Raw genomic sequence first — 24227 nt, 5'->3', positions numbered from 1 at the left:
TAAACGAAAGCAGAATGCAGTATTTTCTTGCCAGGTGGAGCAGTACAGCAGCCGGATGCACAGTGCCAGCTAGGAATAAAATAATCCTAAATAAATCCAATTGCATTCACGGATCGGGAAAAATCCCGACCTGCAAGCCTGCAAAACCCACAGCCCGCGTGGACATCTGCTGCCGTCCAATGAAAGGAGGGTTTAGAAGTTGGTTTGGCGTCGCCTAGGACCGTTTGTAAGGAGGCTTCCAATTGGCTGTAAGGAATTTAGCTTCCCACCTCCTTCCCCCCCCCCCCCCATTCAATGGTTGGTGATTATATTCCTCTCTCGTGTATTTCTGATATCAGAATTTTTTTTTAAATTAAGATCACATTAAAAAGCCCAAATTGGACAGGCTTTTATCTGGAGCGTAAATATCTTCCCCCCCCCCCCACCCTCGACTTTTAAAAGGGAATTTTACATCTGAAGAGTTGGTTAAGTTGGAAGCTTGCATTGCTCTTCCTATATTCCCATATCTGCAATTTCTGCAGAATTGCAAAGCCTGTTTAAAGTTTTAGGACAGTTTTTAGGAACTTGGGGAAGAAGTGTGGAATTCTGGGACTTGAGAGTCCACACTCCTTAAAGTTCCCAAGGTTGGGAAGCGCAGTTTTAAGGGTTTGAGCCCGGGGGACCTGAAATAAACCCAACTTTTTCCGAGATGGTTATATGGTTTTCTTTTAACGATCTCGTGCAGCGTTCGAGCAAGAAGATTTTCTTGCTCAAAACGCTGCACAGATACTTTGGAGCTGACATTTTTACAACCACAGTAGCTGGGTTTGCACTAGGCTGTTAACATGATTTGATTTTTGTGCAAAGCCAACTGATTACTATTTAAGATTTGTGACTTTGGTTGCTGGGTGAATCCATTCCCAATTAAGAAATTCAGTAAATCAATGGTTAAGCAAAGTCATGCTTAAATAAGAATGGATCCAGTGGTGAAATCCAACTTTTTTTACTACTGGTTTTGTGGGCGTGGCAGGGGAAGGATACTGCAAAATCCCCATTCCCATCCCACTCCAGGGGAAGGATACTGCAAAATCCCCATTCCCTCCCCACGCCTGGGGGAAGGATATTGCAAAATCCCCATTCCCACTCCACTGGGGGGGCCAGCCAGAGGTGGTGTTTGCTGGTTCTCCGAACTATTCAAAATTTCCACTACCGGTTCTCCAGAACCTGCTGGATTTCACCCCTGAATGGATCCCAACTTTACACTTTCACTCTCAAACTCCCAAGAGGAGAGATTTATCAATATAATATTCTGAATATAACAAGAGATTTAAACTTCTATAATCAGCAGATTAAATGAATGTAAAGGAAAGCAAATTGAGATTTCAGGTGAGAGAAAATTGCTGTTAGATTCAATTGAACGTTACCTGGAGTTCCAGACCATTGTAATGATGTATAGACATTCTCTGTTCAGAAATGATTAACTGGTCATTTAATATCAAGACGAAATCTAATTTTAAAGAATTTAAAAGAAGAATCTTTTCTTCCTTATTTGGATGGAGTGAAAGAATTCACCATGCGAAATTTCCAGCTGCTTGATCCCTAGATAGTCCCATCTCTTTCAATGAATCTGAACAGACATGGTTGTGTCTACTCGCAAAGACACAACCGTTGTGATGCATATTCCATGCTTACCTCTCTCAAGACTGTATCCCAGGGTTACCTACAGCAGCTGAGGGGAGTGACCTCTACAACCCTCAAAATTGCTCCGCTGGTGAATGTGATTGATGACACACTCTGGTGGGAGGGGGGAAACAGGTTCATAATTGGAGCGTAAATTACGTAGGGTCAGAGCTGGCTTCACTTGGGAACATGCGGACATGAAGCTCCTAATAAATAACTGGATTTCTTTTGAAGCTTGGCTCGAGACTCATAATTCGGGACCCTGACAGGTTGTTTATAACTTTGCGTGGACTCGTCGTAATTCATAAAAAACGATGTTTCCCAAACCTGGTTTATGACACCTTTTCGCAACATCACAAACCTTTTAGGAAGCAATGAACGTCCTCAGCCACTTTTCCATAACCATGGCGACCGCTTTGACTGATCTAGAGTCCCCTTGAATATTTGCTAAAAAGGTAGTTTAAAAAAATAGGTTGCCAGCTGAGACTTGGTACAACTTTTCTTTATTAAAAATAATTTACATCCGTTTAACATTTTATGCACAATTGTCAGCAAATTCAAACTTTTGTCTTTTCAGAGATCTATACAATACTTATGAGTGAACTGGAAACCATCGTAGACGGTTAATAATGGGCTTAGAAGGTGCAGTGGCTCGTGTGAGAATAATAGAATGCAGGTATTATTTTGCTGTGATATAATTGATTACATTTATAACTCTTCCCCTCCTAAGTTTGGTAACAATCTAATCAAGGGCTCAGTTGTGCTTCTTTTCAGAAGCCAAATCGAAGAGAGGAATGAGAAAAACCAGACACTTTTCCAGTTTTTGTGATTTTTGCCTTATTTGAAAATCCAAGATTATGGTAAGACTATGGAATACCCAGGGCCTTTTGATTAAAATACACCGTGCACTGCCAATGTGAAAAGAATTCGGACAGGTGGTTTGGCTTCCAATTAATAGCACTACAGTTCTCCTATCCCAGTGTCTAAATCATTATGTTTTTATTGGTTTAGAAAGGGATTTAATCCATGCAAGCCTGCAGGTTTATGATATCGTTCAAAAGGTTTTTGAGGTCCTCCAGAGGTGAGGACCAGCATTTTCAGAAGCCACCTCATTCTCTTCTAAAGCTGTCTGAAATCTTTGGAGATTTGGTCAGCTCAGGGCTTTCAGCTTTTTAAATAAATGAAAACTTACCAATGTCAGTCAGGAGCTCTATTGTGGTTCACACATTATGTCCATCTCGCATTCAATCTATTTATAGTCAGTTCTCCCCAGATGTTCATCGGAAATTAAAGTGTTTTTTTTTTTTAAATAAAAAGGATAGGGTTGCAACCTCCAAAATATTATCTTTTGAATGTAAGAGGAAAAAGCGAAGCCATGTCAATGAGTTTGACCAAGGGTGGGCCACTATGGTTACTTTGGACTTCAACTCCCAGAATTCCTGAGCCAGCATGACTCAGGAATTCTGGGAGTTGAAGTCCATAGCTCATACAGTTCCCATAGTTGCCCGTTTCCAAGTTTGATCTAAAATATGGGTCATAATTTGGACTTGACTTTTGGAGACCTGCAATTGGACGGATCTTCTAACATCTATAGGCCAGAATCATTAGCCAGGTGGGGGTCACACATCATGTAGCAAGAACAGTCACCTGGGGTAGGTGGGCTGGAGGTGAAGCTGGTTATTTGAACCTACCCATTTGAAAGAATGTCAGATATCTGCACCTAGACACAGATGGAGGCCATTGGTAGATGATGCTCGACTTCACATTATTGTCAGATTACTAAAAAGGTCAGCAGTGTCTCTCTCCCCAATTAGAAGTTCTGAAAGAAATGCGAAATTGGAAGTGCTGTTTTGGGGATTCCAAACTTGGCAACTTTAAGACTTGTGGACTTCAACTCCCAGCATGAGTGGCTGAGGAATTCTGGGACTTGAAGTCCACGAGTCTTAAGGTTGCCAAATTTGGTGACCTCTGGGTTATGGGTCCGTGGGATATAAGGCACCCTGGTTTTTAGCATTTTACTTGGGAGGAGAGGAAAACAGTGCTTTGAACCTAATAATAATAAAGAAGATGCATGGAAGCTGGAAATAAATAATAATTTAGATACCAAAAGTGAGATATTCCTATTATTTTTTGCCATTTGTGATCATCAAGACAGAACTTCTAAGCATTTCATTGGAATCAGAGAAAATCATTCAATAATAAAGGAAAGTTACTGATGGTAAAACTATAAAGTGGCAAACGTAAGCACAGCTGATATGGTAGAAAAAAATATGGACTCAAGAAAAGATGTCTATGATTATAGCTTAAAGAGCTTGTTGGAAAAATAACTAGGGTTCAAATGGACTGGGCAGAAAGTTCCACAGACTTTTATTGCTACCTCTGTAATCCGTATTTCTAATAATTTGGCCTCAAAAGAAAATCTAATAAGTGTGCAAATTAATTTGTCTTTCAGAATGTCAGGATACTTTTAGCCACACAGAATTTACTAGAAGTAAATTATTCAATAACATGGGGTCAATAACATGGGGTCTGTTTGGTTTAATCAAAAACCCAGGTCTATAAACAACTTAAGTAGAAAAGACTTTTCAAATGAGCTCAGGATATTTCCGCTAAAAGAAATCTCCTGTTAATAATAAACCAAAAATGGCTGTAAACATCTGGGGGCTTAACAAATTCCTGCTCCTCAGAATAAACTCACTACTGCTATCCCGAATAAAGTCATTTTGGAAAGAACAGAATGACTGGAAGAAAACTTGGAGAAGACTCATTTTATAAACCCACCAGGTTTTGTTCACTGCACAAACTGAAGAGAAGAAACAGGAATTTTTCTCTGTTCTTCTAAGGACCAGAGAACACTGCTCAGCTTCCTTTAACAGCCAAAGCCCAATTCAGGAAAGAAGGGTGATGATGTTTAAACAAAATAAATCAAATTAAATTCCATGATAGCGACTTGTCAGGACAGCTAGAGAGCCCGGAGAGATCACTGCTAGCTTCTCTTTGGAAAACATTAATTCCCCCCAATTGAATTTGTTTTGGAATTTTTCACAAAGCAAGATTTTTGCCCGGAGAGGATCTGGCTCAGTGTCTGGGACCGATTCCCAGAAATTTCCACCTGATGAAGCCACTGCACCGTTCCACTTTTCTGGAAGGCACCAAATAGGGCAACTATGACAACGTTACGACTGGTGGATTCAACTCCATTAACAATTGAAGTTCACAGGCCATCAAGTTCTCTCAGTTGCCCAGTCCTGAAATAAGGGGAAGGCTGGCTAAAAAAAAGCATACTGAGTATTAAGCCTTCCTTAAACTTTCTAGTGGGTGGCCAATACCGAGAACTAGATCTAAGGGTGCTGGATTTTCCGGTTCGTTTTCGGAATCGGGGATCCTCCGAATTTTAAAACAAGGGAGTCATACATCATTAAGCCATGTGCTATGCTCAAATCAAGAAACAGCATTAGGAAGTTAAAAGGTGGAAAGAAAGGAAGGGAGGAAAGAACTCAGGGAATCTGGCTTCAAATCTTCACAATTCAGTTTCGGGTTTTCACATAATTTATATACAAAATGGTCTAAGATGAACCCTCCCCCCCTCCCCTCATACTTACAGATCTCTTTTCACAACACAAAGACACGTCAATGTCTAACAACGTCAATAGCACCATTCGGAGTATTTTAAAATCCAGGAGGACCTCGCTGCGGCCACTACAACAATTTCACAATCTTTTACATCCATGGACAAAGTTATCTTGAGCACAATGGGGCTTGTCAGCAGTTCCAACGGGAGAGGAAGCCTCGGGCCGAGGCCTCAAGAGGCTGGCGGGCTCGGCAGTCCTCTGAGGTGGGAAAAGGGCTTTACAACAGCTTTACAACAGCCTCCGGACCATGTAGTTCAGCATGCCGCCGTGTTTGTACAAGGTGATTTCCACATCACTGTCAAAGGAGGCAGCCACCTGGAATGCTTTGCCGGTACTCGTCTATGGAAGAACGAACAAAGAAAACAAAAGATGAAACTCACAGGTCAGTGCAAGAGTTTTGTCTTTTCCAGGGATTCGAAAATTTGGACCTGGGTTCCCATCAGTTTCTGCTGACTACATAGCAGGTAGTCCTCGACTTAAGACCACAATTCAGCTCCAAATTTATGAGGACATAAATTGCTACGTGAAACGTTTGTTAAGTGAGTTTTGCCTCATTTTGTTTTGCCCTTTCTTGCCACAGTTGTTAAGTGAATCACTGCAGTTGTTAAGTTAGTTGACACGGTTGCTAAGGGAATCCAGCTTCCCCCATTGAATTTGCTTGTCAGAAAAGGGGATCATGTGACTCCAGGACACTGCAATCATTGTAAATATGAGTCAGTTGCCAAGTGTCTGAATTTTGACCCTGGAGATGATGCAAGGGTCATAAGTGAAAAAAGGTCCTAAGTCACTTTTTTCAATGCTGTTGTAACTTCAAATGGTGAGTAAATGAACTGTTGTTCATTTACAAGGACTACCTGTACACGGAATTTGTGAACAACCTGTTGCTTCCAAAATAATATCATTCAATGAAGGAAATGTTGAAAATTCTCATCTAATTTCGTAAGATTAACTAAAAATACACTCACTTGCTCTGCGAGTAAGATGGGCGTTTCTAAATTTAATAAATATACAGATGGTCAACAACTTGCTTATTTACTTTGTGTCTTATTTTATTTTTCCTTTTCTCGCTCTTTTTCCCTCTTTTCTTATCAAAAAGGCTTAAGATACATATAACGAAAGCAAACATTCCCAAATATCAAATATTGCACGGAGCGAAGTAAAAAGCGGATACCTTTACACGCAGGGTGATTCCAGGCGACAACTCTTGAGGGAAGAAGATCGAAAACTGTTCTTTGCCAGTCAGGCCCAAAGATTGCACGCTCTCCCCAGGGAGGAACTGAAGTGGGGCGATGCCCATGCCAATCAAGTGACCTTTGTGGATCTTCTCATAGCTTTCGGCAATCACTGCTTTCACTCCCTGTGGGAGAAAAAAAAAAACAGTTCGATCCAATTCAGATACTGTCTAATTCAGCAGTATTTCTCTAATCTGGGAGTCTGAGTTTTAAGATGGAGAATCTGAGTTTTCTGGAAAGGCTAACAGCAAGGAGGAAAAATAGAAACATTTGGACCTCTATCCACTTTGAGCCTATTTGCAATATTGAGGATATGGTGTGGAGAGGATCCTGCTGGTTAAGAGAACCTGTCTCTGGGAATAGTAGTGCCTCGTGGCACTATACTAGACTCCAAAATATGAGCAACCATGTTTAAAAGAAATAAGAGGAAAGAGATACCATATTTTTCGGAGGATAAGATGCATTGGAGTATAAGACGCACCTTAGTTTTTGGGGAGGAAAATAAGAAAAAAGCTGATTGGCAGGTGGATTGGCCTCCCGGAATACCTCCAATCAGCTATTCCCAGAGGTGAATTTTAGCAACAGATTCCTTGGTTGTGAGCTCTGTGCCTTGCTTTTTTTTGCTTGTTTTTCTGCCTCTGAAACTTCTGAAACTCCATTTCAGAAAAAACTTTCTTTTCTGCCTCTGAAAGCCTCCGAAACAGAGCTTCAGAAAAAAAGCCTCTGAAGCTCTGTTTGGGGGCTTCTTTTCTGAAGCTGTTTGGGGATGTTTTTTCTGAAGCTTTGTTTCTGATGCTTTTTTCAGCCTCTGAAACCTGTTTGAGAAGCTGGGTGGGGCTACATTCGGAGTATAAGACACACTCAGATTTTCACCCTCTTTTGGGGGAAAAAAAGGTGTGTCTTATACTCCGAAAAATATGGTAGTTACAATTACATATATTCCTGCTCTTGCAATAAACTATAAATGCAGCAATTATTACAGCCTAACCCACTAAGATTATCTGGCCCATAAACAATTATTTACAATATTTACATTTAAGCTGTAAATTCAGTGTATGTTTTCTTTAAGTGGGGCTCCAATTTATACAGGGCTTAGAGTCACCTTGTAAGATGGGCAGTCTCTAAATTTAATATATAATAGATTTGCCCATTTTACAATGATCAGTCATAGAATGTTGCTCAAGATGAGTTTGTACATTTTCAAAAGAGAGACAGAGGAGCAATTTATGTTCTACAAAATGAAAGAGGGCAGTTTCCCCAAAGAAATCAAGCAGGGTGAAGTAATGAAGGCTTCCAGAACATAATGATGAGCATTTAAGTAAGAATGGAATACCAATAAAAATGGTCCTTTGGCAGCCCAGTCCCTTGAGCTGCCCAATCCGTATTTCTTGCCGGCCAAGATAATCAGAGGGATGTTTTCTTTCCGATACAACTCAGCAGCATCAAACACGTCCAGCTGCAATTAAGACAAAAGAGCCAGGTCATGAGATATTAATGGTGGTTAGATAACTGATAAGGACTTCCTTGGAAGCTACATCCTCACCGTCTGTCCTGTTGGGAAGTGGATTGTTTTAGGAGCTGGCTTGCCGATGAATTTATTTAAAAGCTTGATGTTGGCAAAGGTTCCTCGTGTCATGACAGCATCGTTGCCCCGACGGGCCCCATAGGAGTTGAACTCACGGGGTGTGAGGCTAAAGGAGAGAGAGAGAGCGACCACTGAGGATATTCAGAGTGGATTGTGGGAAGGAGTTTCTGCATTCTCGTCGTTTGAAAGAGGGTTTCTTGCATACATGGGAATGCTGGTTATGATTGGAAAGTGAAGACACAATCTCAATTCTGTGAATAAATATCTGGCCCCGAGCCTTTTTTCCTAATAGTTTTCGTCTTCCAACCCATTGCTCTGTATTAATTATACAATACAGGTAGTTCTTGCTTAAAGACTGGTTGCTTAATGACCGTTCTAAGTTACGACAGACCCTCCCCCACCAAAAGGTACTTCCAACTCAATTTCTAAGTTCCGATGTCCCCATCACCGTCATGGACTCATTTAACAATTGTGGCATTCCCTTAAAAACCAACTCAAAAAAAAGGTCATAAAATAAGGCACAGTCATGTGTACCTGTTTAATGACTGCCACAACTCACAACCATCATTCTGTGCTCAATTATGGTCATAAGTCAAGGACCAGCTGTAACAGAATTCAGAATCTCATAAAGAGAAAGTTTATGGCAAATTCTGGTTTAAAAAGCTGAAGCGCATTTGGTTAATCCTATTTAGCAATTAAGGAGGCCTACTTTGTTCACTGCTGTCAGAAGACAGAAATTTCTGAGAATGAATCCCTCTCTTCTTCCTCCCCTTTTAAGACTCCCCTGGAGGGCCTTACCCCTTATTCATCAAATATCTCGCTGCAGCACTTCCCCTGGCAATGCTTCCAGCGGGCGAGACGTGATCGGTGGTGACCGAATCTCCCAAATGCAACAAGACGTGAGCATTTTCAATGCACTGGAGGGGAGGCGGGGTTTTGGCCTGAAAAGAGACAAGACTGAGCACCTGGCGTGTTCTGAACAGACACTCCCGCCTAACGCCGGCCTACTTACAAGCTTATCAAAAAAGGAAGGGCATCGGATGTAAGTAGACTTCGAGTCCCAGGTAAACAAAGTGGACTCCGGGGCTTCCAGAGAATTCCAACGCTTATTTCCTTTCTGGAAAACAAAAAGGAACCATTTGCATAAGAGATCAAAGAAACTTTAGTTTCTGGTCATCTCCTCCAGCTTTATACCCAAACGGTATAAAGCCTATCTCTAATTTTAAAAAGTGATAATGCTACCTCCATTTTTATTTTCAGTTCTTTAAACATGGATGCTATGACAAACTCCTCTTCGATCTGCTGAAGTTCTTCCCGAGAAGGCCAAATATCGTGCAGGAAGATATTTCCGCCATCAGAATTGACCCCTGTAAGAAATGTGATAATGGTGAAAGATAATGGTCAGTCAGCCAAAGCCACTCAGAGAAAAGGAAAACGAGTAAGGAAAGTCCAAAAGGTTTCTTTATATGTTGAACACATGCTCATAGATCAGGGTCCCCAACCCCCTATCTGTGGACCAACATTGATCCGCGGCATGCCAGAAACCGGTCCGCGCAAATGAGTGAAGCCCCATCTGTGGGATGCAGGCAGCACATGAAACTACAACCCCTCTCTCTATGGAACCGGTCCCTGGTGCCCAAAAGGTTGGGGGCTGCTGTCATAGACGGCACGTTTGAGAGCTTTTGTGAAGTCCTTGGTGTTCTCCAAGCTTGGTTGTTTGCTTGCAAACGTTTCATTACCTGACTAGGTAACATCATCAGTGTTCTGATGGTGATCGTCAAGTACTGATCATGTTACCTAGTTGGGTAATGAAATATCTGCAAGAAAACAACCCGGCAACATTAAAGACTCCACCCACGGTTCCACTATTCCATATTCTCCCTCTTTGGAGAGCTTTTTTGTTAGATGTTGGGATACAGATTTGATGGCACAGCAGCTGCTAACAAACCAACCAGATTACTGTATATAATCGTCCAAAGAGCCCTATGGAACAGGGCTTTCCCTCTTATATAAGAGAGCTCCTTATAACAGTGATGGCTAACCTTTTTGCCATCGCGTGCCAAAAGCTGGGGGAGTGCGGGGTGGCCGCGCACGTGCGTGCCCACACCCATAATTCTATGCACCCTGGCCCCCTGCGCAAGCATGCGTGATCCCCCCATGGTCCCCCTGCTTTTGGCATGTGATGGCACGGTGGGCCCGTTTTTCACCCTCCCCAGTCTCCAGAGGCTTTCTAGGAGCCTGGGGAGGGGAAAACAGCTTCCCACCCCCCGGAGGCCCTCCGGAGGCCGGAAACAGCCCATTTGCCGACTTCCGGTGGGCCCAGAAGGCCCGAAAATCAGGTGGTCAACATGCACATGCATGCTGGAGCTGAGCTAGGGCAACAGTCGCGTGCCCACCAATATGGCTGGCACGCGTGCCATAGGTTCCCCATCACGGCCCTATAACATCATCACTTCGATGACAAATTCAAGCCAGACTCGGATTGTTGGGGGCAAGATGCTGACCCTGTAAACAGCTGAGAGAGGGCTGTACAGTCCTATGTAAGTCTGAGTTCTATTGCTAGACGAATGCAAACGTTTACCTAGTGGCTCAGTCTGGAAATCAATATTCACAGTTCCCGCAATCGCGTAAGCAACAACCAGAGATGGAGAAGCCAGGTAATTGGCTCGGATGCAGCTGCAGAGGCGGCCTTCAAAGTTTTTGCTTCCAGACACGACGCCACACGCAACCAAGTCGCCCTGAATGTGAAAAACGGAAAGAGAACAAAACGGGATTTTTTTCCTCCTCGATACTCTCATTCTCTTCTAAACTACTTCCTTGCTACTTGTTATTAAGCCCCAAAACTACTAAATTCTGCCAATTTTATTTGTATGTATTTATTGGCTGGTTGACTAAGGCAGGACTAGAACTCACCGTCACCTGGTTTCTAGCCCAGTGAGTTAACTAGGGGGATTGCTAAAACAATCCTTTTTAGTTTTAAGGTCATTGGTGTCCCAGTTAAACAAGATCTGCTCTCCCCACCCAACCCTAGCAGCTTAATGAGCAAGGACAAAATCTGCACCCCTTATTTACAATAAACATCCACCTATCAAAAGACGGCATTTCCAAAATGTAAACTCTATTCGGATAGCTCATGAAGTAAAGCTCACCTGTACAATTGCATTCTGAATGGCTTCCGGCAAAGGGGCAGTATTCCCCACACAGGTGGAACAGCCGTAGCCGATGACCTCAAACCTACAGGGAAAAGCAGGAAATTGTATTTCTGGATTCGGGATTCATTCACATTTTCCCTGCATTTCAATAAACGAGGCACACAGCTGGGGCTTCCAGGTGGAAATCGCTACGGCAGTGATTCTCAACTTTGGCCACGTTTAAGATGGGTGGACTTCAACTTCCAGCATGGCCCAGCTAGTGTGGCCACTGCCAAGAATTCTGAGAATCAAAGTCCACTTACATGGAATTGGGGAAAACTAGTCTGAAGGGAAAAGACTCCACTCAGCGGTAAGACAACCCCTACAGGGTCATTAATGGGCATCTTCAATTTAAATTTAAAAAATAAAAAGCAAATGGAATCTTCTCTGCTTAAGGCTAAGACACAGGGCGGTGCAAAGCCTGTGAAAAAGAGCAACACAAATATTAAGGGCAAAGAAAGTAGTACCCAAGTTTATTGAGGTATGGTAATACACCGCTGGAACTGAGATAATGGGTGACCATTCCACTGCCCGGTGACAGGCTGGTTCTTATGTACGGTTTCACAGCCAGACCAGCTTCAGTGGCTTTTTTAGCCAATAAACCTAACGGAAAAGGGAAAATGCTGTTACAATAATGCCATTGACTGCCCTTTTTTTCTTTTTGCAAATGGAAGATGACTGGTCCTTGCACTTTTGACCAATCCTCGCATTTACAACCATCGCAGCATCCCCACAGTCACGTTTGGCGCTGGACAACTGGCGTGCGTATTTCAGGGTCATGTGATCGCCATTTGTGACCATCCCCCGTCGCCGTCCCATGATAGCCAGATTTGCTTAACAACGGTCACAATTCGCTTTGCCAACGGCAGTGATTCGCTCAACTGCTGTGGCCAGGAAGGTCATAAATTTCCCTTAAACCACCGCCGTGCTTAGCAATGGAAATTCTGCCCCCGATTGTGATCGTACGTCGAGGACTGTCTGCCTAACAGCATGATGTAGAATATTCAAGAGAAGACCCCCCTACCTGCTCCTAGCATTGCGGAGGGATTGCAGTTGTTGGTACAGCTGATGACAGCAGCAATGACGACCGAGCCGTGAGCCAGCTGGTACTCGTTGCCTTCATATTCGACAGGAATGACCTGGCACTGCTTCTCGGCAGAAATCTGAAAGCCTCTGAAGCCAACCTAGGTGATCAAATAGTGGTTGCAGAATCAACCACACGTTCCTAACTGTTGGGGAGTTAAGAAGGGAGACACCAGAACGCTTGGGCCCATACAGGTTTTGATGTTACACAGTCAAACCTTTAAACGAAAAGACCATGAATGGTTTAATTTGGATTGGAAATTCTACATCGCCTACTTTGGTTATGATGGGTTTTGGAGAAGCAGTTAATGGCCAATTCTCAATGTTTGGTCATAAATAAAAGGGCTACCTTAAGAACATACTTCCTGCATCTATTTTACTCAAATCTGAAAAGCTGCATTCTAGAGCAGTGTTTCTCAAACTCAGGCCACTTTAAGATAGGCGGACTTCAACTCCCAGAATTCTGGGACATGAAGTCCGCCTATCTTCAAGTGTCTAAGGTTGAGAAATACTTCTCTAGATAGTCCTTATAATCTTCAAAACATCCCGACTGATAGGAAATGGCCTTCAATATCCAGAGGGGAATTCTTCTGCCAAGATTTAAAAACAGCCAGATGGACTTTCAAACTGTACCTACCTTTTCACTTAAGCATGCTTGGAAGTCGCTCTTCATGTTGGTTACAGCCACTCTATCTTGGGCCCTTTTGGGACCGCTTACATACGGCGTTATAGAACCCAGGTTTATATGTATTATCTGATGGGGGGAAAACGCTTAGTTAGTTGTTACTTCACAACTGACACTGTTACGTTGATGCTTGGCTTTTAAAACAAGCAAGCCAAAAGCAAGAATAATTAGTATATATACTGACAAACATTTCTGAGGACAAATTGGCATTAAAAAAAAAAAAAAAAAAGGCAGCATCTTGAATTCCATAGAATTATGGTTTGTATATTATTGGAAAAACACATGCTTTAAATCAACCTCTTAAATACTGACATTTATTCAAAATTCCAAGTGGTATTCAAGTATCAAAAAGAAATGTATTCCCATTTGGACAATTCACTGGAGGTTACTAAAGAGCACATTTGTTTGAAAAGAAAGAGAGTAAAATGCCTTGATCTAAAGCAATGGCTATTTTTGGGTGGTGCATTAAAAAATGCCTTTGAATAAAAAGGCAAATCTAAAAAAAAAAAAAAAAAGGCACAGCAAAATTTAACAGTAACTTTGAAAAAGGCTGGCTCGGTTTGTGCTTACTTGAGAATATTCAGGTTCCTTAGCAGAATACTGGTAATTTCTAAACAGTTTCACAGTTTTAAGATACGTCTCCATGGACTTGAGTTTGGCGTCGTCACAGCCTATGAGAAAAATTCAAAAAGTCTGATCCTATCTCCAAAGATTGAGAAACTCATTATGCTGCTTTAGCCAACCAAATCTCCTCCTACGGTGGGTGTCAATCTTACCTGTATGCTTTAAGTGCTTTAATGTTACATCATCTACAGGGAAAAAGCTCAGAATTGCACCATACTCAGGACACATGTTTGCGATGGTGGTGCGGTCCCCAACGGAGAGCTGAGAAACGCCGGGGCCAAAGAATTCCACAAATTTTCCAGATACCCCTGCTTGTCTTAGTTGCTATGGGGAGAGAGAGAAAAAAAGAACCCTCCAGTGTCATATGTAGGGCAAGGGGAAATGTTACAGGATGTTTTTTAAAAAATAGTTAGTGGTTTCGAAAAGGAGAATCCATCAGACTTATCCCCCTTCTAACCAGCAATTGAGATTTGCAATCTTTTTTTTTGATGATTTCCAGCAAAAAATGTCCTTACTCGGTGTACAAACAACAGAACAGCCCTAATATAACCCAACTGCAATTACAGGGTTAACACTCATCTGATAACCATAGTAAATACAAGGCCACCTGGAGGCAGAAACCTCATACTTCTTCCCTAACAGAAAGGTCAGATTAAATCTTACTACAGCGACAACGTCTGCTTACCAAAAGCTGTTCTACAACGTCCCAGAGGCAACTGCTCCTTTCTCCAGCTAAGCAGTAATAAGTGTGGGAAGAACACTGAACGTTTGGCAAGAATGGCTGCTTTAGTACACATTGGGCTGCCGAGTCATGAAGCTGGCAGGGCATCTGTTATCTGTCTGACACCAAGTGTTGAGGGTTTGCAAAAATAATTTGCCAACGGCATTGCTGCTGAGAAATCTACAGCTTTTTATTTTGTTTTAATAAAGGAGAATATTTGTAAGCTCAGGGTTGACATGAGGAGTCCTTGGTGCACTCTGAACTTATTTTCGTAACGTCATCAGTGCTAGTAAGGAGTGCTGTTTGCTGTCAGTTTATATTCTGGTGTCTTGCCTGTCTGTGTGGGTGAGGGCAGTCTTAAGAGATTCATGCAAAAGAGACAATCACCCCAAAAGAGAAAGAGACTCCATCACCTCTCCACCAGCAATCAGCACTCATATCAGCATAGATTAACGTGAAGGTTAACTTCAGACTCACAATCAAGTAAGCAATACCCCATTCAAGAAACTGCAAAAGAGCCATCAGTAAAAAAGCCCAACCCAACCCTAAGACACCCTCAGAGACAGGCAAAGACACCAGAATATAAACCGACAGCAAACAACACTCCATAGTTAACACTGATGACGTTACCTAGTTGGGTAATGAAACGTCCACAAGAAAACAAGCAAGCTCAGAGAGCACCAAGGACCCCTTTATTTCGTTTATTTAGGAGATTGATACGGCCACCCATCCTGCAGCTCACAACGCTGGGTTTTACTTTTGCTGGCTGCTTGTACGTGACCACCCTGCCTCTTTGACCCTTAAGAGAGCTCTGACGTACCTTCGTAATGCTCAGGACTACGTCGATGGATGTCGCAAGTGAGCTGGCCGACCCGGTCAGTTCACACCCAACCACCTCGGGCAAAGTGAGGGTGATGGGGAGGCCCAGCATGACCGCTTCCGTTTCAATTCCGCCCATACCTAGATGGGGCAAGAAGAGCATCGAACAGCTTATTGAAAGACGGAGGTGTTCCACTGTGTTGAAATCATTATCCGCGTTCTCTTTGTTTAAAAGTGTTTAAAATAGGCTGAGTTGAAAATTCAGTATTGTTCTAAATTCATGCCTGGAAGACATGTGCCTTAGATGAAACAGAAAGAGGGTGAATCTTTAGGTGAGTAAACTTAACGTTTTTCATCTTTAGCAAAAGAAATTGCACCTGGACGTGATTTTCTTCCTGCATGTGGCTTTTGGCTACGTGCCTAAATAAAGTATACCATATATCTCATCCCAAGGATTTTATTTGAGGCTACATTATATCAATACACATTTTTACAGTACTTCCACTCATGATATAAACAGGTATATCTCCTCCCAATTTCTACATATATTTCAGTAGAAAATTACCCTGCACCTGGTGTTCAAGGAACACTGAGATGACAACCCTGGATACCTTCTTTATATCCATTCCTTTTTAAGTTACATTTTGTAGGATGTTATTTAATTGTAAATTAAGGTAAAGGTTCCCCTCGCATATATGTGCTAGTCGTTCCCGACTCTAGGGGGCGGTGCTCATCTCTGTTTCAAAGCCGAAGAGCCAGCGCTGTCCGAAGACATCTCCGTGGTCATGTGGCCGGCATGACTCAACGCCAAACGTGCACGGAACGCTGTTACCTTCCCACCAAAGGTGGTCCCTATTTTTCTACTTGCATTTTTTAACGTGCTTTCGAACTGCTAGGTTGGCAGAAGCTGGGACAAGTCACGGGAGCTCACCCCATTACGCAGCACTTGGGATTCGAACTGCTGAACTGCTCATCTTTCGATCGACAAGCTCAGCGTCTTAGCCACCGCATCCCTCTAAATTTTTACAGAATTTACATTTAATTCTTTAAATTTAAATTTAAATTTACAGAATTGTAAATACAGAGCCACAATTCTTTAAAGTGCTGCCTAATGAAACGGATCTAAAGAAGAGGGCACAATTGCAAAATATTGACAAGTTCAAGTTTATGCAAAAAAAAACCAAAACCCACAACCACTTCCCTTGAAGACAAAGGGAACAACTCTGTGCAGTGTTAATAGCTATACGATATATTTTTGCCTACAATCCCGCCTGAGCACTGCATGTCCTGTCTTTTGGACTGTAATCAAAAAGCGTTACAATTTAAATAACAGAGACCGTCATGGTTCTGACATTTGAAAATAGCTTGGTGGCCAACCAGTCCTCTCTTTAAAATAACAATCTTTGTACCAATATCACCCCAATTAACCTCTTTAGAAAGACGCTGTACAAGTATTTCAGCCAGAAGATATTCAAAAGCCTCTCGGAGCTACTTACCCCAACCCAGGATTCCCAAGCCATTCACCATAGTTGTATGAGAATCTGTGCCAATAACACTGTCAGGATAGAGGAAGTTTTTGACATCAAACACAACTCTTGACAGGTGTTCCAGATTCATCTGATGGACCATTCCTGTCCCGGGAGGAATTACCGAGACATTTCTGAAAACTTTGGAACCCCACTAGTTTAATTCATAAAAAGAGAAACAGACAGAAAAGGCGTGTTAGTTTCACTTTCTAAATCAGCAATTCCCACTCTGGCATTTCCCCAATAAATGGCACTGCAAATTCTGAGAAGTGCAGTGCCAAGAGAGGCTGGCTACTTTCCCTCCTCATAATTTCTTCCCTGTAGCAAGTGGGGATCAATATGAGAAAATGTGCTGTGTCTGTTAATACTGAAATTCCTCCTCTTTATAGTAGGAAAGAGGGGAGATCAGTTCTGAACTTGGCAAATCTTTATCGATCCATTCCTTACTGCCTTTCTTTCAACTTCTTCTGCTGCCTTCAAAGCAACATACCTTAAAAAATTGGAGTCTCTCTTTATTTCTTCCAAATTCTATCTCTTGATTCTTAAATACTGTTTCAGGCCTAAGGAGATGAAAGGGGGGGGGGGACCATATTAAAACCATTATTTGCAGTGTTTAGAAAAACAGCCCAAAGAAACATTTTTTCTTGCTAACGTTTCAGAAAATATTGCACAAAGGGAAAAAATAGAACGTTACACGGCCAATAAAATGTATTAGTAAATAAGTAAATTAATTTTCCCAGCAGTGAAAATCCTTTGCCCCAAAGGTGGTTTGATATTGGTTCTAGGTAAAGGTAAAGGTTCCCCTCGCACATATGTGCTAGTCGTTCCCGACTCTAGGGGGCGGTGCTCATCTCCGTTTCAAAGCCGAAGAGCCAGCGCTGTCCGAAGACGTCTCCATGGTCATGTGGCTGGCATGACTCAATGCCAAAGGCGCACAGAACGCTGTTACCTTCCCACCGAAGGTGGTCCCTATTTTTCTACTTTCATTTTTTACCTGCTTTTGAACTGCTAGGTTGGCAGAAGCTGGGACAAGTCATGGGAGCTCACCCTGTGACGCGGCCCCAGGGATTTGAACCGCTGAACTGCCGACCTTTCGAACGACAAGCTCAGCGTCTTAGCCACTGAGCCACCACATCCCCGATATTGGTTCTAAAGTAAGCTTAATACATGTGTAGGGTTAAGATCTGGTTAGAAGCCAGTCTCGCTAGCTGTCAGTTTTTGACTGCAGAAGAGGAATAGCCCTCCAAAGGCGGGAGGGAGATTTAAAAAAGGCAAGCTTACTCAGGCACTGGTTGAAGATGAAAAGGACACAAGAGGGGCGTGTTCTCAATCTGCACAGAAAAATGTCCCGTGTTCCGCTTTGATTCTCCGTCACACGGTCCTTTGCAGCTGGACTGGCCTCGGCACGGCAGCTTCCGAGGAGCTTTAAGCGGGGAGAGTTTTGAGGAAGGGGGCCGTGGGGGATCACCGCCTCCGGGATTCGGAGTGTTCTGTATTGCACTAGGCAAAAATGAAACAGAAAGAATGCTTTGTTCGTTGCAATCCTTTGAATCCTCATTACGCTAAAGTAGAATATATACATACTTTTGATGGGAACATTAGAGTTTTGTTTTTAGTCTCCAGAGGCAAAAGGGACTTTCAGGTTTGACCTGTGTCGAATGACCACATTTTCAATTCTGCCCACTTAAGGACAGACATTCCACTATCAAGACACGGTCCCATCTATCCGTCCCCAACAAAACATAAGGAAGCCGACAATTCAATGGATACCATTTGCTGAAGTCAATCTGCAAAGAATGGTCCACGGTAAGATCTGTTGGGCAGACAGGATGGACTCGCGTTGGATCTCCTCCGAGGTTCTTCACCGCTTCCCTCATGGCAGCAAAATCGACCACTGCAGGAATTCCACTGGCAAACAGGAACAATGTTTTCTACTTAGAACTTCTACAGAGCCAGCAGTGTCGATTCAACCCATCTCATCAAGAGGCGATTAGCAGCGATTCTAACTGTGGTTTAAGCCAGGGGTCTCCAAACTTGGCAACTTTTAAGACTTGTGGACAGAATTCCGCAGCTAGCATGGGAGAATTCTGGGAGTTGTAGTCCACAAGTCTTAAAAGTTGCCGATTTTGGAGACAGCTGGTTTAAGCCACAGCGGCTGAGTTATAAATTGAATTGAAATTGGCATATATAAATTGAACTAATAATAATAAAGAAATAAATAGTTCACACATTGATCTAAATCAAAGAAGCGATGATGGATGGGGATTTTGCATCATGCAAAGCTTAAACTACGCACCCGCATTATGGCTGTATTTAACATGTGAGTCCCATCACAGGTTGACCGAGAAGACAACAAACTCAGTGGTATAGTGGATTACAAATCTATCAATTAGACACACTGAGAAAAAATTCCCTTTTCTGACTGCCTGTATGGAGCTATCCTGAAACATCCAACCTGCTGCAATGATCTTCCATTATTTCAATCCTAACTCACTCTTGCTGGTTATTGCTTAGGAGCCACTGCCAGGATAAACTCATACGATCTCAATTTCTGGCCAGCTAAATACTTGGAAAGACCCACCCAGGACATTTAGAAAAACTCATCAGGTTCTAACTAAAATAGACAAACACGGGGGAAAAAGTGGGTCTTACGTGAAATCTTGGAGCAGGACTCTGGCAGGACAAAAGGGCACTTCAACATTGTTCTGTTTGGCTGGCCAGTCCAGGATATTCATCACGTCTCCTTCTTTCACTAGGAAACCATCCCAGTTGCGGACAGCCGTTTCCAACATGACCCGTATGGTGTAAGGCAGGAGATCTGCAAATGGACAGAGTAGCTAAATAGCTTGAGGGTAAACCCTGGTGCTGGTATTTGCGCTATAGGCTTCTTTCTAAATCGGGAAACTTTTGTACTCAGAAAATGTGAGGAAGGCATAGAATAGAACAGGGTTCTCCAAACACAAGAACTTTAAGAGTGTGGAATTCTGGGAGTTGAACTCCACAAGTCCCAAGGTTGTCAAGTTTGGAAACCCCTGGAATACAGGGATTTCTACCTGGGGAGATAGAGCAGTGGTGCAACACAATCTGTACAACTGAGCTAGACCAACAGATTAATTTGACATATGGCAGCTACTATGTCCCGATTACAGATCATCCTCAATTTACAACAGTTTTGTTTAGTGACAGTTCAAATGGTACTGCATTGTAAACAACCGGTAATTGAATTTCCTTTCCTTTAAGCATCATTTGGAAATATGTGAAACATTAATAAGCATTTGCTGGTTATTCTTGGCATTAGCTTTTTTATGGCTGAGTATGGGATGGTCCACATCTCTTGCTCTTGGATTTTGGAATCTGGCAAGGACATATTCCAATAAATCTATTTAATGTTGCTTACTGAAAAACACATGACATTGCACACAGTAGGGACAGCTGCTAATTAGAGAATCCTTCAAAATTAGATTGCTAACTTTATTAAGGATTGTGGTCCAGGTGAGAGCAATTGCCGAAGAGGTAAAGAAATCACTCTGCAGCAATGAATTATGAGAACATTTGTCTAAGGGCACTGAAAATTTCTGCAAGTCTGTGACACGTAAACAAGCTTGCAACCACCACCTCGGAAAGAAAAGACAAGTATTCTTTTTAATAAGCATAAAGCAAGCCTGTGTTAGTAGACCCACATAATAACTTTTCAGGTTGCAAATAACTCTGAAGGTTGCAAACTATTGCTGCAGGCTTCACTAGCTTCATTTAAATTACCTGAGTTTTCTAAGGCAGATGAGATAATTTCTCCCTCATTAAGTGATTCATCAAAGGCTAAATAACCATATAGAAAAGTATTTATGAACTGACAAGAGTATTTGTAGTTCGGGCTGTTGAGTAAGAAACAGACGTTCCCTAACGTGGTTTCTTATTCCAAAACACACTCAGGTGACTACCAAAACTTTTTTACAACTACCTTCAAGGTTTTCAATGTGTCAGAGAACCACAAACAGTTCATCAGTAACTTAAAGGCTCTGATCTCAACTTCCAATATTCGTTTGGGGAGATTTCACAGGTAGCAAGAGAATCAAATTCATGATTCAATGCACTTCCATTAGGGAAGGAAGGCAGGATATAAATGAAATGACAAAGACAATTTGAAAGACCAAATGAACAATTCATCTCCTCTTCCAGAAGACCCCTTACAAGTTTTCTAGTGTAAATTAAAGATCTTCTCGTCCTGGTCACCTTCTGGAAGGAAGGTGAACAATTTATAGACCCCTGTCATGCTTTTTAGAGACAGTCTTGTATGGTCAACGACTGTATCTGCTTCTTGAAAAGTATGTATAGCAAGTAGAATTTCTGTTCTTTTTCTAAAAGATAAGGACGACAGCAGCGTGACAACACCCAGCTGAACCAACTGATAAAACAAAGGCTATAATTCTGAGTAAGCTTTTTCTACAGTCCTCTCTGAAATTCACTAAATAGATTCCATTAATTTGAAAATACACCAATACCTTTCAAGCAGAAAGAAAGGAATACATTTGGACTAAGGAAGATAATTTCTGGATGTCCAATCACCAAAGGAGTTAATTTTATTTTCCAAAACTGTGTTATGAAAGGGGTCCACAGGTTTCTCACAGAACCAAAAAAGAACGACTAGAAGTTAAAGTGAACAAACTTTCTTCAGCATAAAAAACACATTAATGGCCCGCTGCAGTTACTTTAAAGGAGGATGTGTCTACTTCTAACTGGAATTTGAATATCCAGGAAGAAGGAAATTAATAACAAGCCTTAGGCACATTTACTCAAACAGTTTTAATAGAGAAAGCATTTAGGATTACAACTCAACAGCATAATCCTAAGAATGGTTCAGTAACAAGGCCACCAATGACCCAAATTCATTTTAAGGCTACTTAAGAAAACTTAAAGAGGTTAGTTTTATTAGGTTTATATTAAAAAGGTACACAACTGAAAAGTATGTTTACCATATTTGGTGCCTCCTAGTTTAGCAATGTTGTAGAACTTTTTGTCTGCATTGTCACTCAGTGTTTCAATTAAGTGCTGGAACAGGTGTCCTGAAAAACAAGTCAGATTATTAAAGTTATTTGATATGTGTTTGTATATGTAGTTGGGACAGGAAGGCTGAAATTCTATGCATTTTGACTTTGAATAACACCCACTAAATCAACTGGAATTCACTACTAAATTTAAAAAGAAACTAATAAATATTTAGGTTGCAAGACTAAATGTTTTTCTGTATTTTCCTGTCAATAATTTGCTGTAGAATGTTATTTTATATGTATTAAGTCCGTTTAGTCTAATTTAAATAGAACTTAAATATCTCATAATAATTCTATATATATATAAAATTAATTTTCTTTACTACACTAAACATACAGGTCTAATTCCACTTTGATAAATATTGGGCCACATCCAGGTTTAGTCATTCTTGGAGACTGAAAACAATAGAGCTTAAATCTTGAGTAACAACTCCCATTGATGTTAATTCTCTTTCAGTACAATTAAATTTAAGACCCAACTCATTGTCTTCATTAATACATGATAAACTATATTTAATATTCTAAAGACAAAACTTCAACTTTTTAAAAAATAAAATGTTAAACAGGAATTATAAAGTTGCCTTTATCTCCACTACACAGAGTTAGTAAAGTAAAGAGTGAACTTTACTTAATAAAAGTGGTTTTGGGAGGGATCATAGAAGGGTGTTTATGTCTATCAGCAATGCCCTTATTCACAAATGCCCCTATGGTACCCAAGGTTTAATGTTATAAAGCCTTCAGAAAGAAGTCTTGCCCATAACACATGGATATATCCTTGAATCCCAGGAGGAACATTTTTGGTAGATTAAAGATTGTGACCTGCTGGAGGCTACTTTGCTTTTAAATCGACACAGAAAAAAGCACGCTTCCCACCCATCTTCACTTTTTCTGCTATGCAAGCACAAACATCTTCTGACACGAGCTGGGATCTTTGCTACAGGATGGAGGAATGTATTGCAACTGAAGATTAACAGGAGAAAGAAACCAGTCCCTTATTTTGCTAATCTCTCAATCAATAGATTTTTTTTTGTCCGACCTCCAATATTCTCATTTGTTGGAGCACCGAAAACACAGGACTGAATCAAGCCAACATGAATAGGGAGATGAAAGTGGGAAGAATGCAGAAGGACCTACAGATGATGGGACATGTAGCTAAGAGACATGGAAGGGGATGATGGGAACTGTCATTTAACAGTTCTGGAAGTGGAATGAACTACATAGCCCAAGGGAAAACGACAAGGGCGATGGGAACCACCGTTTAACCGATCTCAGATGGGGTGATGGGAACTGTAGTCTAAGGCCCATGGAAGGGGTTGATGGGAACTGTTTAACAGACCTCAAATGATGGGAACAACAGCCCAAGGAAGGGGATGATGGGAACGGTTGCTTAGAGTCCTGGAATGGCAATGACAAGAACTGTAGCCCAAGGGAAATGGACAGGGAAATGATGGAAACTACTATTTGATAAACCTGGTATGGGGGCAATGGGAATTGTAGTCCAAGGCCCAATGAAGGGGAGGATGGAAATGGTTGTTTCAGAGCTGGAATGGGGGATGCTGAAATGCATGGAAGGGGATGATGGGAACTGTGGTTTAACAGTATTGACGGGGATGCCAGGAACGGTACCTCCAGGGAGATGGATGGGGATGATGAGAACTACTACTTGATAAACCTTGGATGGGGGCGATGGGAATTGTAGTCCAAGGCCCAATGAAGGGGAGGATGGAAATGGTTGTTTTAGAGATGCCGAGATGCACAGAAGGGGGATGATGGTTTCATAGTCCTGACAGGAGGATGAGGGTAACACCCCCCCCTTGAGGGAAATGGACAGGGATGATGGGAGTGGTTGTACCCCAGCGCCTGCAACGGGGGATGATGGGAACTGCACCCCAAAGGAAACAAGAATTGGAGCCCAAAGCCCAGGAAGGGGATTATGGGAACTGTAGTCCCCCCTACACATGTGGTATCTTGAGGGGGGGGCCCTACCAGACTGGGAAAGCCCAAACAAATTGAGGGGGAGGGGAAGGAAGGAAAGGCAAGCAAGGGAGAAAGATGGCTGACAGCCCACCCCTCCCTTTTATCCAAGGGGGGGGAGAGGGGAGGCCGGTCCAGGCGGGCACAAAGGGAAAGGGGCCATTTTGCCACCCTCCCCGCCCCCTTCCCTCCCCGCCACTGACCTGCCCTGGCCGCCTCCATGTTCCTCTCCCGAAGAAGGATGCCACGGGAGCTGTGAGGGGAGAAAAGAAGAACCGGGAGGGGGAGGGGGCGGAGCCCTCCCCTCAGAGACCGCGCGAGAAACGAGGGAGGGAGACAACCGGCGGGCCCCCTCAGCGCCTCCGCCCGGCCCTCCCCGCTCCCTCATTGGGCTCTGCCGGTTCTCGCGAGAGCTCCGCCGCCCGCAAGAAAGGAAAGCGGCGCGAACTCT

The 24227-nt window shown here is 42.4% G+C and overlaps 1 protein-coding gene across 2 annotated transcripts; it reads right to left on the bottom strand.

The window, feature by feature from the left end:
- Positions 1 to 29: 29 nt before the first annotated feature.
- IREB2 (iron responsive element binding protein 2) lies at positions 30 to 24147 on the bottom strand. 2 transcript variants are annotated; one of them, XR_011601048.1, is made up of 23 exons: positions 23980 to 24147; positions 21728 to 21817; positions 19410 to 19575; positions 18528 to 18665; positions 18039 to 18257; positions 17248 to 17317; positions 16728 to 16911; positions 15233 to 15372; positions 13844 to 14015; positions 13638 to 13738; positions 13020 to 13136; positions 12324 to 12483; positions 11767 to 11902; positions 11258 to 11342; positions 10690 to 10846; positions 9351 to 9475; positions 9121 to 9225; positions 8907 to 9049; positions 8067 to 8214; positions 7857 to 7979; positions 6463 to 6648; positions 5262 to 5630; positions 30 to 69 (listed from the first exon to the last, which is right to left on the bottom strand). XR_011601048.1 is itself a non-coding variant. In XM_070953866.1 (22 exons), exons 1-22 carry the CDS (start codon positions 23996 to 23998, stop codon positions 5520 to 5522), a joined length of 2895 nt encoding a protein of 964 aa, XP_070809967.1. In that variant the 5' UTR covers positions 23999 to 24147; the 3' UTR covers positions 2146 to 5519. The 2 variants fall into 2 exon arrangements, 1 of the variants encoding a protein (XP_070809967.1); XM_070953866.1 differs by lacking the exon at positions 30 to 69 and having other exon boundaries at positions 2146 to 5630.
- Between the last annotated feature and the right edge of the window lie 80 nt (positions 24148 to 24227).

Source organism: Pituophis catenifer, unplaced genomic scaffold, assembly GCF_029215685.1.
Source record: "Pituophis catenifer annectens isolate HBS135680 unplaced genomic scaffold, rPitCat1.0.hap2 SCAF_14, whole genome shotgun sequence".
Classification (NCBI taxonomy): Eukaryota; Metazoa; Chordata; class Lepidosauria; order Squamata; family Colubridae; genus Pituophis; species Pituophis catenifer.
This window is presented reverse-complemented; position numbering and strand designations above follow the sequence as displayed.